The sequence below is a fragment of the Podarcis pityusensis genome (genome assembly GCF_964106645.2).
Source record: "Podarcis pityusensis genome assembly, chromosome: 5".
Taxonomy (NCBI): domain Eukaryota; kingdom Metazoa; phylum Chordata; class Lepidosauria; order Squamata; family Lacertidae; genus Podarcis; species Podarcis pityusensis.
Window position 1 is genome coordinate 32018457 of NC_138032.1, and position 14574 is coordinate 32033030.

General features: G+C 42.5%; 1 protein-coding gene across 2 annotated transcripts in view; it reads right to left on the bottom strand.

Moving 5' to 3' along the window:
* Positions 1–14574, bottom strand: part of PXYLP1 (2-phosphoxylose phosphatase 1) — a 58650-nt gene that overhangs the window by 15272 nt on the left and 28804 nt on the right. Inside the window, exons 1-2 of one of the 2 annotated variants that reach the window (XM_081006944.1) lie at positions 1640–1901; positions 794–955 (exon numbers count right to left, since the gene is read on the bottom strand). In XM_081006944.1, coding sequence (XP_080863070.1) covers positions 794–955; positions 1640–1736 — 259 coding nt within the window. In that variant the 5' untranslated portion in view covers positions 1737–1901. Of the gene's footprint in view, positions 1–793; positions 956–1639; positions 1902–14574 lie in introns of those variants that run through there. The other variant, XM_081006945.1, reaches the window with a different exon arrangement.

The window sequence follows — 14574 nt, forward strand, 5'->3', positions numbered from 1 at the left end:
GTTGCATTCATGTTTCCAAGACCATCCAATCAGCCAAGTGTTGGAAACAAATTGGAGTATAACCTTAGTTAAAAAACCAGAAGCTTTCTTATTAGGTATTATAGGAGTGGACCTACCAAAATTACCAAAGAATTTGTTTATGTATGCAACAATGGCCGCACAGACTTTAGTAGCAAAATATTGGAAAGAAGAAGGTGTCCCATCCAAAGAAGATTGGCAAGTTAAACTAATGGAATACGCTGAAGTGGCAAAATGGACGATGAAATTAAGAGGAAGTGATGATAATGAATTTAAGGAAGAATGAAAGATGTTTATTGCATATATACAGAAGCAATGTACACAGGTTAATACATTAGCAGGGTTTTAAGATAACTTGTAATTTTATTATGAATGAATAATACGTGATTTAAATATGTTACAAATTTAACAATGGACATGCAGTATCTTTATAAATAATAGAACCAAGGGAAGTCAATTTGTTTTGTTTTTGCATTGTTTTTGTTTTTGTTATTTTTGGGAAATCAATAAAATGTTGTTTTTTAAAAAAGGAAACACATTGGCGTATTAGAAGAACCCTTGGTCTGATCCAGTAGAACTGACTGCAACTGAGCCAAGCATAAGTAGGTGGTGAGGTTTTCAAAGCTTTGTCTTTTACTTTATTTACTATAGCAGCTTGCTTCTACCTGGAAATTTTTTAAGAGCACTCTGTATCAAGAAAGCGTGCATTTGAAATTAAAACACCAGTAATTACACAGAAATAAAGCAGAAGACACCAATGCTGTAACAGGTTTACCTTCCATACTGCGTTCAGGTATGTTGGGAATGTTACAATAAAACTGGGCTTCGAAAATTGGATCTATAGCAGGTGTCTCCGTCAAAGGATCAGGCATTATTCTCTTTCGATTCTTGGAGCCAAGATCATCTTCTTTAACAGGGTTAACAGGGATCAAGTGTACTAAAAATACAAATAAGCAACATTCACATCATTTTGCTATTGTTGCATTATGTTACAGCTCTATCATTTGACTCTAAATATAAATACAAATGTTTCCCAGGATATCCCTATTACATTAGGCATACCATAAGTGTGACACACAACAAGGGGTGGGGGATTGGAAACAGAAAAAAAGAAAAGAAATGTGGAATCATCACTACTGATGCCCTGCCACTGAAATATTTTCCACACCGGTGGAAGTGCGATGCAAGTGCAATTTACCATATATTTCAAAATATACCTGTAATCTCTGCCCTTCTGCTATCCTCCCCAACCCTACTCCATAGTTCAACAATACCACCTTTAAAAGGGGCTACAAATTCATAATATTTTCTATAGTTACACAAAAATACAAATACTTTTAATAATAAATGTTCCTATTTTAATAGGAAGAATATACGCATCACAGTGGCTACGACAAAAGCTACTTCTAAAGAAGGAAAGACCCGTGCAATAAGCCAAATCAATATTACAAACTTGCATTTCGGTATCACTGACTATGTCTTATATAACTGCAAAACATTAAGATATGTTTACTTTTTGTCTGAAGCATAGTAATCAGAATAGGAAGAAATGTAAGCATTACAAAAAAGCATAGAAGGAAGAAAGCAGCTGCAGCAAAATCATCAATTTTAAACCATTTACCTAAAATTAGAATAAAAGAAAGGAAATCTGTTTCCCATTTTCTTTTTCCTTTGCAACCACAAACGGTCCAAAAGGAGTATGCAGAGAAAGTAGCCATTTCAGTCTGGAATTTTTTTCTTAGTGGTAGCCTTAAATACAGACTGTTCTTTCAGTTCCATGCAACCAAACTGTTTAAAACTTTTTCACTGACGTAGGAAGTAGGTCACACAGCAAATACTTTTTCAAGTTACGTGGCAATTTTTCATCAGCATGGAAGAGAAAATATGCATAATAAGAACTATTCAAAGTTCATTATCCCTCTCCCCTAAAGAAGGGGCTTGTGGTTTCCAAGTCTTGCAAAGTAGTTTTCACTAAAATATACAAATACAGAAAAAAGTAAAACACAAGTAAGAGACTAATTAGCACAGAAGCACATTAAAGGGTGGGTATATGCTACGTAAAGAGATGGAAAATAAATGGTTAATTAAGAAAACGCAGTGGCAGATATTATGCCCCCTCCCCCCAAAAAAACCAGCCTGGAAGAGACAGATAAGGTGCATATGGATTAGACAGCTGAATGGGTACAATGCCAATGCTGCCAATTCAGACACAAAGCAAACCTGAGAATGCACTGCAGAAAATCTTACCATCTGCTATGCCAATTTAAGGACTACTATCATGCCAGACTCAATTATAAAGTTGTATATTTGGGACTACTTAACATCTTTTATGTCAATTGCTTGAGAAAAATGAAGGAATCGTAGAACTTCAAGTCTACTGCACTCCACCTACTTAATGGGCAGTAAGCCCCACTTAATGCAACAGGACTTACTTCTGAGTAGCATAATTAGGACTGTAGCATAATTCTAGTCATGTGTTGTGGTGAGCTCCGAAGGAGTATGAGCTTTCTTACACCACAATTCCATCTATTTGTCTACTTGGAAGCAAATTCATTGGGGCTTACTTCTAGGTAAGTGGGGTCAGGATTACAGCCTGTTAGCATGCCAGTGCATACAGACCAATGGTGGATGTTTCCTAGTTGCTAACTTTTTGAAATAATTCAGTCTTCATATTGCCAAACAAACAAGTTGGCCACTGGATACACTCCAGATTGGGGCCACAGTGGAGGGCAAAGGATTAATGCCATGGTACCACAGAGCCTAGGACTTGCCGATCAGAAGGTTGGTGGTTCAAATCCCCACAATGGGGTGAGCTCCCGTTACTCGGTCCCTGCTCCTGCCCACCTAGCAGTTCGAAAGCACGTCAAAGTGCAAGTGGATAAATAGGTACCGCTCTGGCGGGAAGGTAAACGGCGTTTCTGTGCGCTGCTCTGGTTCGCCAGAAGCGGCTTAGTCATGATGGCCACATGACCCGGAAGCTGTCTGCGGACAAACGCCGGCTCCCTCGGCCAATAAAGCGAGATGAGCGCCGCAACCCCAGAGTCGGCCACGACTGGACCGAATGGTCCCTTTACCTTTACCTTTACCTTTACTACTCCATTACAATAGAGATCCAAGGCTTATTGCCAGCATTGTCAAAAGAACCACCTATTCAGTTTAATGAATCCTCCTTTGGCAATACAAATTGAAGGTGCAGGAGCCTCGGTCCAGATCAGAACCACAGCAGGGAGCAAAGAGTTAAACCCCCTCTAGCCCCCACCCTAAACTAGGGCCCTGATAAGGCCCCAGTGTGATCAGAGGCAGAGGCCATTCCCACTTTGAATGCAGGGGTAAAGTTTTTTCACCACTACGCTATATGAAGAAAGGATGTGAATGTTAACAGACATGTAAGAACTCATGAGCTATCCTCCTTCTATCCCCTAACATGTCTTTCCCATCTCCACTTCCCCAATTCCATTCAATCCTTCATTCCTAGAGTGGCCCTGTTTTTATTGTACTGCATTGTCTAGCAGGTCCATTTCCTATCAAAGTAAGAGAAAACAGGGAGAAATCGCAAACAAAACTTATTTGAAATGCCAAACTTTCAATTCAAAATGTGTCGTATGTTCAAAATAAATGGTCTTTAGTATATATTTTGTGCTTAATATAACCTTGCATAATTCACACAAATAAAAGACACCCTCCAAAAAGAAAAAGGGGGAAAAAGATTACTAGATAGATCTTTCAACTCTCCTTGAAGAACAGGGAAATAAAAGGATTTACAGAAGCAGATGAAACCAGAAATAAAGTAACATTGTTCAAGTACACACTTTATTTAAACAGAAACGCAAACGGAGAATGAAACTGTTTACTGTGTTTATATTTTGAAATACAGGGGACTTCAAAGTAAACAAATTGCTAAAGAAATACCTACATTTGCACACTTGACAGCAGACTGAGCAAATTCTTTTTTTGCCAAGTCAGTCAGGCAACAAATGTGCTCCAGCAGCTTTAGAGGCCTCTCAGTTTACAGTAAGACAGTTACAAATATCACAATATTGTGACACTATAACAAGAGGCTTTTGTGTAGTAGCTAAATCAACAAATTTCATTACCTTTGACAAGCATGGAAATAAAATTATATTAAAAAGGAAACCATCAACAGCTTCCTAAGTTTGAGAGCAAACTTGCAAACCAAGTATTAAGTGACACATACTTATGTTGCTGACAAACTAGTATTAACACAATGCTAATACTAAAGTACAGTGGTACCTTGGTTCCCAAATGGCTTAGTTGTTGAACAAATCGGCTCCGTGACGCCACAAACCTGGAAGTGAGTGTTTCAGTTTTTGAACATTTTTTGGAAGCCAAACGTCCACTGCAGCTTCTGCTTGAGTGCAGGAAGCTCCTGCAGCCAATTGGAAGCCGCGCCTTGGTTTTCAAACGGTTTTGGGAGTCGAACGGACTCCGGGAACGGATTAAGTTCGAGAACTAAGGCACCACTGTATCCTCAGTAAAGGGCAATTTTCAAAAAAGTTGTGTGTGTTTTAGTTGCAATCATTCAAATTCTGCATGATTTATTTTGGCTGGCAGAAGCTCTCCAAGACCTCAGGCAAGGCCTGAGAGTTGCTTGGAGAGATCCCTTTAAAACAGGGGTGTGTTATCTCCTGTCTGCGAGCTGAATTAGTCCTGGCACAGGTCCCAATTGGCACTGTGAGGCAGTTCGTCCAAAACCACACCTACCTGACCCACACCTGGTGTCATATGTGACGCCAGGTGTGGGCCAGGCAGCTGGAGTAGGAGAGGAAGACAAAGGGGGAAGAAAAAGCTTTGAGTTGATGGGGGCCCCCTCTTCCCATCCTTTGAATTCCTTGGGAAACTCAGCAAACCTGCTGCACCTGAAACTGAGTGTAAAAAGTGCAGCTGAATCGGAGACAGATTTGGACAGCCTGAGGAAGTACCATTCACCTTGGGCTTGCCCATAAAAAGCAAGTCTAGAGTGAGAAACCATGGGGATGCCTGCTGTTTCCAGGAACTCTTCTCACTGTTTTTGTTGGACCCTGAGAGAGAACCCTGGAGGCTGAGAAGGAGCATGTGTCAGAAGGAAAATGAACCTATATTGATTTATATATATTTGTAACTTTGTCTTACTGTAACATCTTTATATGCAACTGTGTATTTGTGTAATGCTTTGTTTAAGTTGTTTGTTGCTTCTTCAGTTTTCTGTACACCACTTAAAGATATTTTGAATATACAGTGGTACCGCGGGTTACATACACTTCAGGTTACATATGCTTCAGGTTACACTCTCCACTAAGCCAGAAATAGTGCTTCAGGATAAGAACAGAAATCGGGCTCTGGCGGCGCAGCAGCAGCAGCAGGAGGCCCCATTAGCTAAAGTGGTCTTCAGGTTAAGAATAGTTTCAGGTTAAGAACGGACCTCCAGTACGAATTAAGTACTTAACCCGAGGTACCACTGTATTAAGCAGTATAAAAAAGGAGGAACTATTAAAATGTTCTCCCTATTGTTCCCTGGCAACAGAGGCTTGCAGTCACTACCTGAGGCACTGACTTCAAGCCTGATGGACTTGGCTGCACTACAGGGTTCCTTGTGGAATAGCCAGCCTCAAAGAAACAGCCCCTGCACCACAATTCATTGGTGTCAATGGGAGTCCTGCCCCCCCCCCCAAGGTGCACAGCAGGGAAATATTCCTGGTTTTGATTCCAATCATAGATTGGAATGAACCTTCTTAACTGTTACTTACATCTTAACATACCCTATGCATTTTCACATGCCTCCTACAGGTTAAGAAAAGAGAGACCAGACAATATTGACAATTTTTAGCCAGTTATAACTGAACATACACCAGCATTTTACAATGCATCTTCCCCCCCCCCCCCCGCCCTGAAACTGAAATAGAAATCATATTCTTATCTCACATGCTAATATGTGTTCATGGATATAAACAGCAATCATCCCGCAAACATGTCTTATGCTCAAGGCACAACACAGAAAGTACTGGGCCACTTTCCAACCATTTTCTTTTAATTACCTCTATAAACATTTGCCCATGGGTCTAAAGATAAAATTGATCACCAGCCATAGCAAGATTCCATCATTTTAATCCTCCTTCTGAAAGACATTAGCAATATCCACATGTACCAATGAGGCAGATTACACAGTGATAAGACAGAACAGTATGATTGCTTTTCAACGTGCAATACTTTGCTAAGAACCTCTAGTGCTATCATTACACATTTGGAGAACACAAGACAGACAAACACACTGCAGTAAACAGCCATAAATTATGACATCTGAAATTATTTCCTGTGTATCTAAAATACAGTAACAGAAAACAGATTTTTAGTTACATTTTTAGAAAGAAAAGAAAATGCAGAAAAATGATCCTTAGGGGTGAATGGTCGTACTGTCATGCCATACAACTCCAAACAAGATCAATTTACTGGGAACTGGGGTGTCTGGAAAGCTCTAACACAAACGGCAGTAATGCAAAACAATTCAACAGCCTCACTTGTTGGTTATCCCCAGTATTAGTCCAGCTAAGACAAATTTCAAAGTATGACTACACTGAAATTGCAGCAGATCACTTTTGCTTACCCAGCAATGGAAGTTCAAACACAAGTACAGAAGAAAATGCATTGGTTAAATAACAAACTCTTCCCATGAGTTATTTAAAATCTCAGAAAGACCAGACGTATGTCATATCTCTGCCAATCCTTCCCAGCATTTCCCATTGCTTTCTTTCCCAAACATACCAGCTGAGACCCCATCTTTAAATTTCTACTGTTCCCAATGGAGGCTTCCAACTATGTTTGGGAACCTACAATGCCTCCTGGAATGCAAGGATGCATGGATTTTACAACTTCCTGAACAGATTTACCTTTTAGTTGAGTGGTCTTATATCACACATTGAATTCAAGGTAATGAGACAATACAAATGGACACTGTGATGAAGTGAATTTACCAACTTGGGAGACTGGCCATAGGAGCTGCCTAGTCTGTCTAAGAGGGAAGCTCCTTCCTTCTTAACAGATTCCAGGAGTGGAAGGCAAACATAGCACAACCATCACTGGCCATTAACTCCTTGGTGGCTGGCTCTCAGGCCATTAGATCTCAGGAGAAGAAGCATTCAGTGATGAGACAACTGATCTGGTATAAGTTCTGTACTCTACGGCTGTTTTGCTCTTTCAACAGCAATTAGGGAAGTAGAAATACTTAAGTAACAGCATATCTAAAGTTTAGGAAGTAGATTTGCTTTTTTGTGAAACTGCTCCATAAGGTTACCTTCTGTTTTTCTACTGTAAGTCATTCTCTTTGAGTCTATAAAGAAAACCCATTGAGTGCTTAGATAACCCATTTTGTGCTGTCTTCAACAGAGTTGCTGTTCAGTGGGATTGCTCTCTGAAACTGCTCTCCTTCCCTTCCAAACCTGCTTACCAAGTAAGAATTCTTAAGAATTTAAAATGTGCCGCTGGTTCTTGTGAGGAGAACCTGAGCTTACAGGGTTAAACAGCTCAGAGTGTACGCCCTGCCTAGGGGGGGGGGGGGAGGTTCGTCACTTCCGAGAGCCTCAAGCCTTTGTTCTTTCTCTCTACTTTCGCTTTTGAGGAGAGAGGACGTGTTTTCGCGATGCTGTTCGCTGTGATAGATAATGGATAGTCTGCTGTAAATAAAACTGCTTTTAGCTGCTAAGATCCTGAGTGGACTTTATTTAAGCACACTGAAGAATGCTCTGGAGTTTGTTTTTTTTGCAGTCTTTCTCTTACCGCTGCCGAACTCTGCTTTGCTCAGGAATGTGGACTTTGGAATGCTGGCCAGAGCTGTGCGATGGGAAGCGTGCCGGACGCTTATCTGAGCAATAAATCAATCTGCCCGACAGTTCTGACAAGGAAATGTGGTGATGGCAGTGAAAGTGCCCAGGCTTAAACTAGCCATATTCCCATTTCCCATATTCCCATTCAGTCAATCATTGGGGAGGCCCCTATATACTTGAGGATGGTACCCATCAGAGAGACGCACATCTGTTCAGACTGTATGTACAGTAGACATCCAGACTGCTGTGCAAGCATCACTAAACTAGCATTAAGTTTAAAAGCATGCTCCCATTAGTTTTTCAGAGATTATTCCACACGGCAGGAGGAAAATTAAATATGTGAAAAGTTTATCCAGATTTTTTTCTTTGCATTCTCTTGCAGAAAGTAATTCAGGCAGTAGTCATACACCTACTCACTTCTCCTCCTTGAAATTACTGCAAAGTATCGACAGCCTCACCTAATTATCATGCATAAAATATAACTGTAGCTCAATAATTATAACACCTTGGTAGAAGTCTGAAAAGCAACTGACATGTGAAGCCAATAGATAAAGTAAAACAATGTAACTTAAAAGTAATTCTGCTTTTTCATTTTTACATTTTTGCAGGATTTACAGTCTTGCTAGGAACATGCCCTGCATTTGCCAAAAGTGCAGCAGAAACAAATGTGAAGATTATTACTAAACTAGCAAAACCTGAATTCCAAATTAGACTTAAGGAGGCTCATCCATGCATTAAATGCTACCTGTGGAAATGTGAATTATTGACAAACTTTGGACAGCCCAAGTCTAACAAATACAGTAATAGCAACCAATCAGTGAACTTTATATGATAGTTCTATTTATTGGGATTTCACCACCCAGCAACAGTTAGCTAGGCCGGCACAGTATTAACGTAACTTATGAAAGGAAATTGACTTTGCTTTAAGCAAGCCTCTTTCAAACAGCATATAATCACGCAATGCACTTAAAAGTACCGTATTTTTCGCTCCATAGGACGCACTTTTTCCCCTCCAAAAATGAAGGGGAAATGTGTGTGCGTCCTATAGAGCGAATGCAGGCTTTCGCTGAAGCCTGGAGAGCGAAAGGCATCGGTGCGCACCGACCCCTCTCGCTCTCCAGGCTTCAGGAAGCTATCCGCAAGCCTTGCAAGCCCGGTGGGAGTTCCCGCGGGCTCACAAGGCTTGCAGGCAGCAGCCTGCAGCCCCGGCGAGTGTCCGCAAGCCTTGCGCGCCCGGCAGGAGGTCCCGCCGAGCGCGCAAGGCTTGGGGCTGCAGCCTGTCGCCCGAAGCACGGGGAGCCCTCCGGAGGGCTCCCCGTGCTTCGGGCGAGTGTCTGCAAGCCTTGCGCGCCCGGCAGGAGGTCCCGCCGAGCGCGCGAGGCTTGGGGCAGCAGCCTGTCGCCCGAAGCACGGGGAGCCCTCCGGAGGGCTCCCCGTGCTTCCGGCGAGTGTCTGCAAGCCTTGCGCGCCCGGCAGGAGGTCCCGCCGAGCGCGCAAGGCTTGGGGCTGCAGCCTGTCGCCCGAAGCACGGGGAGCCCTCCGGAGGGCTCCCCGTGCTTCGGGCGAGTGTCTGCAAGCCTTGCGCGCCCGGCAGGAGGTCCCGCCGAGCGCGCAAGGCTTGGGGCTGCAGCTTGTCGCCCGAAGCACGGGGAGCCCTCCGGAGGGCTCCCCGTGCTTCGGGCGAGTGTCTGCAAGCCTTGCGCGCCCGGCAGGAGGTCCCGCCGAGCGCGCAAGGCTTGGGGCTGCAGCCTGTCGCCCGAAGCACGGGGAGCCCTCCGGAGGGCTCCCCGTGCATCGGGCGAGTGTCTGCAAGCCTTGCGCGCCCGGCAGGAGGTCCCGCCGAGCGCGCAAGGCTTGGGGCTGCAGCCTGTCGCCCGAAGCCCTCCGGAGGGCTCCCCGTGCTTCGGGAGAGTGTCTGCAAGCCTTGCGCGCCCGGCAGGAGGTCCCGCCGAGCGCGCAAGGCTTGGGGCTGCAGCTTGTCGCCCGAAGCACGGGGAGCCCTCCGGAGGGCTCCCCGTGCTTCGGGCGAGTGTCTGCAAGCCTTGCGCGCCCGGCAGGAGGTCCCGCCGAGCGCGCGAGGCTTGGGGCGGTAGCCTGCAGCCCGAAGCACGCGAGGCTTGGGGCGGCAGCCGCAGGGGGGGGGGGAATAATTTTTTTTATTCATTTCCCCCCCCCCAAAAAACGAGGTGCGTCCTATGGGCCGGTGCGTCCTATAGAACGAAAAATACGGTAGTTACTGCAAAGGAATTACCAGTTATCACCTCATATCAGTCTTGAATGGGATCCCATTATATTCTTCAAAACCACCTCCTTTTCACCTAACCTCCCCATTGCCTATATAGCGAACGCTTACATACTTAATACGTACTACACAAATATATCATCACCCCATCATCACCCACTCCCACCAAGACTCAAATGTGTACAGATTTGTAGTGTTCATGCAAAATAGGTCAGTGCACACATTATCCACTTAGTAGGATGTTCTATTCACTACTACATCTTTCTTTGGTCTAGGATCTAATGCACATGAGCTCCACATCACACTGTGGCAGAACTTATTGGGTTGACTTGTATTCTCTAGGAGACAGCAACTAAGTGACATAATGAGGTGTTACAGCTTTCCTATTCTCAAACCAGGTGAAATACAGTCAATTAAAAACTGTTGCCAAATAAAAAAAAATACTTGCAGCGATTTAGACTACCAAAATTCTTGTCTTTCTACTATTTCAACACGATAATGGATCTGTCCTGGGAGCTCAGAGTCTTCAAAAGAATATATTGTAAACTAAGGGAGATTCCATTGGCTTGTTAGCTACTTTCCACATTATTAGCCTGAAGCCATTTAACTAAACAATAATTCAAGTGCTGTTTGCATCTCCCCACATACATACAGTAAATCAACTATTCATTCTAGCTAATGAAAGCTTTTAAATACACCCATTTTCTATGTTTCTATATTTTTAATGTACACATGTCACCATTTATAACTGAAATGGCTTCATAAGATGACATCTTGCTAATTATGGTCTGCAGCAAAACATTTGCTAACGCAAACCAGAATATTTTACTATGTTTTTATATACCGTATTGGCCTGAATATAAGCCACATTTTTTTTCCAAATTCCAATTGTGAAAAGTTAAAGTTCGGCTTATATTTATGACCTTACGCTGCCGGCAAAGCGGTGCGGCTCACACTCCCCGCACAGAGCAGCTCAGGACCATGGGGCAACGGCGCCTGTCCTGTCCGCGGCTCCCAAGCCGCTGAATTTTAAAGGTGAGGCTTATTTGCGGGTGCGGCTTATATCTGGGCCAAAACGGTATGCTGGAAGCTGCCCACAGCGGCTGGGGCAACCCAGTCAGGTGGGCTGGGTACAAATAATAAATTATTATTATTATATTATAATGGAAGGAGGACAGAAACTGAAAAAAGACAAGCAAAAGAAAAGTAGGAAGCATGAGATATTTGTGAAGAAATAAAGGAGTGGGCAAAGTTTATAAACATTAATAAAGAAAAACTATATATGTAACACCGCGACAAAGGTTTTCCTCCTTTGCATCAAGCAGATTAGCAAAGGAGCCAAATGAATAAATAAAAACAGCTATAGGTTAATTGCTTTACCAAAGGGCTGGAGAGAAAGCATGGAATAATTTGATAAAGGTTCATTAAAGAACAAAATAACCTCAGGGTAGAATGATAGCCAACATGCTGTGGCGTCCACGAAGAACAAAAACAAACAAACAGTCATAAATGCCACTGTGCCACTATGACCATTAACAATGGTTAACTGATGCCTGTTTTTAACTTTTTAACTTTGTTTTATTTCTGCAAGCTGTTGTGGCATATTTTTATGACATAGCAGAATGAGAAATAGTTTTATGCATAAATAATAGCTGAGGCATGGAGTACCCATCCTAATATTAATGAAGGTCAAACCATGGCAGGAGAACATTAGAAGGCACAAGTGTAGTGTTTAACATGGCCTTCACCTACTTCCAACCTGGTCCAGATGTTTTGAACTACAACCCCCATGAGTCCTAGGCAGCAGATCTGCTTCGGACTTATGGAGTTGTAGTCCATAACATCTGGAGGTTGGCAAACACCAGCCTAACCTATAGGAAGTATTTGCTGAGGAAATGTGTATTTCTGTACACACAGAAATAATACAGCAACAGGATCTTCAGCCATCAACAAAACCCTTATATATTGTCTGATGATACATACTGCCAAAAAGAAATATGTTTTAAAAAAATGAATACCGTAAATCCCATCCTCCCCTCCACATTCCCTTACAGCAGTTCTGACATAATATGTGCATCGTAAGTATGACTCCTAAGCACATATGTTTCAATTATAAATGGTCAACCAAGATGCATTCAGCTGAAAATATTGAGCTAAAATGTTAATCAATACAATTTGCTTGCAGACTATCTCATAAGCTGAATTCATAGACAGCTGCAGCTCAGAGGTCATCTTTGAGTACGGTCTGTGAATGATTCATTTTGAATTGCTTCCCCATGTCTACTTACTGGAAATCTTTGCAAGAACCCAAACATGGTCACAAATTGTTAGGGTGGGATAGTAATTTGTAGCACTTGCTAAGAAGCAACAAAACAACACATCATTTGAGTCACCTGTGTTAAGTCCCCTGAACCTCATCCTAATAATCTGCTACAGACTCCTTGTTTTCCCATACTATGGAACTTGTATAGGAGAAAACAAACACAAGCTTATCATACCAATAATGTACACTGAGCCAGCGAACAGTTCTGCCAAGAGATCCCAAAAATGGAGTTTAAAGGAAGCAAGAACTTCAGCAACTCTACTCCCAAGAAGAATATGGAATATAAATACAAATAGACAAGAGAATAATTAATTCAGAACAAGCCATCAGCAGAGGTGTGGTGCTGAAGGCACTCAACATACAGTATCAAGGCACATGCTAAACATAAAGCAACAGACATTCTGCCAATGCAAACATCAAATCAATCAAAAAGCATTGGGGGGGGGGGGGTTAAGGTGATCTTGTAGGTAAACTGGTCCCAAGTTGTTAAGGGCTTTACAGTGGTATCTTGGTTCCTTTCCCTTGTTCTTCATCTGGCAGCTGCAGTCAGTGCAGAACGTTGCAACATGATTGCTAACAGGAGTGAGGCCTTGTTAGCATATGACACCAGTACAGTGGTACCTCGGGTTAAGTACTTAATTTGTTCTGGAGGTCCGTTCTTAACCTGAAACTGTTCTTAACCCGAAGCACCACTTTAGCTAATGGGGCCTCCTGCTGCCGCCACGCCGCCGGAGCCCAATTTCTGTTCTTATCCTGAAGCAAAGTTCTTAACCTGAAGCACTATTTCAGGGTTAGCGGAGTGTGTAACCTGAAGCGTATGTAACCTGAGGTACCACTGTATATAAATGTATCACAGCCAATCAGTAGGAACATCTATTTGTTTAGCAAAACATGCCAAATCAGAATCAGTAAGAGTCCATCACAAAACGGCACGCTGTCTCAGTACATGAGGGCTGGTTCACATATTACAAAGAAGAGAGGTTATAATCCTTTCCTTCTACGGTTATTTAAAGAAGTCTAAAAAAGCAGAGACCTCAAAAACTAACAACAGTCACCACAGTTTGAATTAATCAATGGAAAATCATCTTGAGATAAGTTTTTTCACAATCACATAAGCAGGTATCTAGTCAGCCAAGACCAGCACAGAAGCAACTACAGTGGTGCCTCGCAAGACGAAAAGAATCCGTTCTGGGAGTCTCTTCGTCTAGCGGTTTTTTCGTCTTGCGAAGCAAGCCCATTGACGGGATTAGCGGATTAGCGCTATTAGCGCTATTAGCGGCTTTTAGCGGCTTTTAGCGGCTTTTAGCAGCTTATCAGCTTATCGGATAAGCAGATAAGCGGCTTAGCGACTTAGAAAAAGAGGGGGGAAAGAAAAAAAAAAACCCAGGAACTCGCAAGACATTTTCGTCTTGCGAAGCAAGCCCATAGCAGATTCGTTTTGCGAGGCACCTCCAAAACGGAAAACTCTTTCGTCTAGCGAGTTTTCCGTCTTGCGAGGCATTCGTCTTGCGGGGCACCACTGTAACTGTTTGAAAGTATATAAGTAATTACAGCATGACAACCCTGGAAAGAGAGTTTGCGGTGATCATATTACTGCAAATTCCACATCTAGCTTCCAATATAAATAAGTATATATATGTTCTCTTTTTTCCCCCAGTCTGTAACCAAGCTTTTGTGTTTGAGAATCACCCTGACATTTTATGCATTACTTAATTACTCAAATTGTAGAAAGAGTCGCAATTAATGCATTTCTATTTAAAGAAAACATAGTTCTTAATATTTTTTTTAATCATCAAGCAATTATCTGAAAGCATATAGACAGGGTGGTGGGGAGGGCTTTTCCTTCAATCAGTCCAATTCACATGTAGCATTAAAATGCATTTATAAACTAATTGTGGCTTAACAAAATGAGCAGCATACTGGTGCATACATCTCAAACTGAGCAACTTTGTGTTTCTGTGAAAATAAGTGTTTGTGGTTTGTTTCCCCAAGAAACCTTGGCAATCGCTTATGGTTTGTTGGAGATAAACAATCCACAAGCACTGGTTTGCATAATACATAAATACAGCCACCAACTTATTTTTCCTCTGGTATACAGGAGCAGGGAAGGATCACATCAGGGACTTTATAGAAGTATGCACCACTGAGTGCAAATAAAGTTAAAATGATTTGATGTT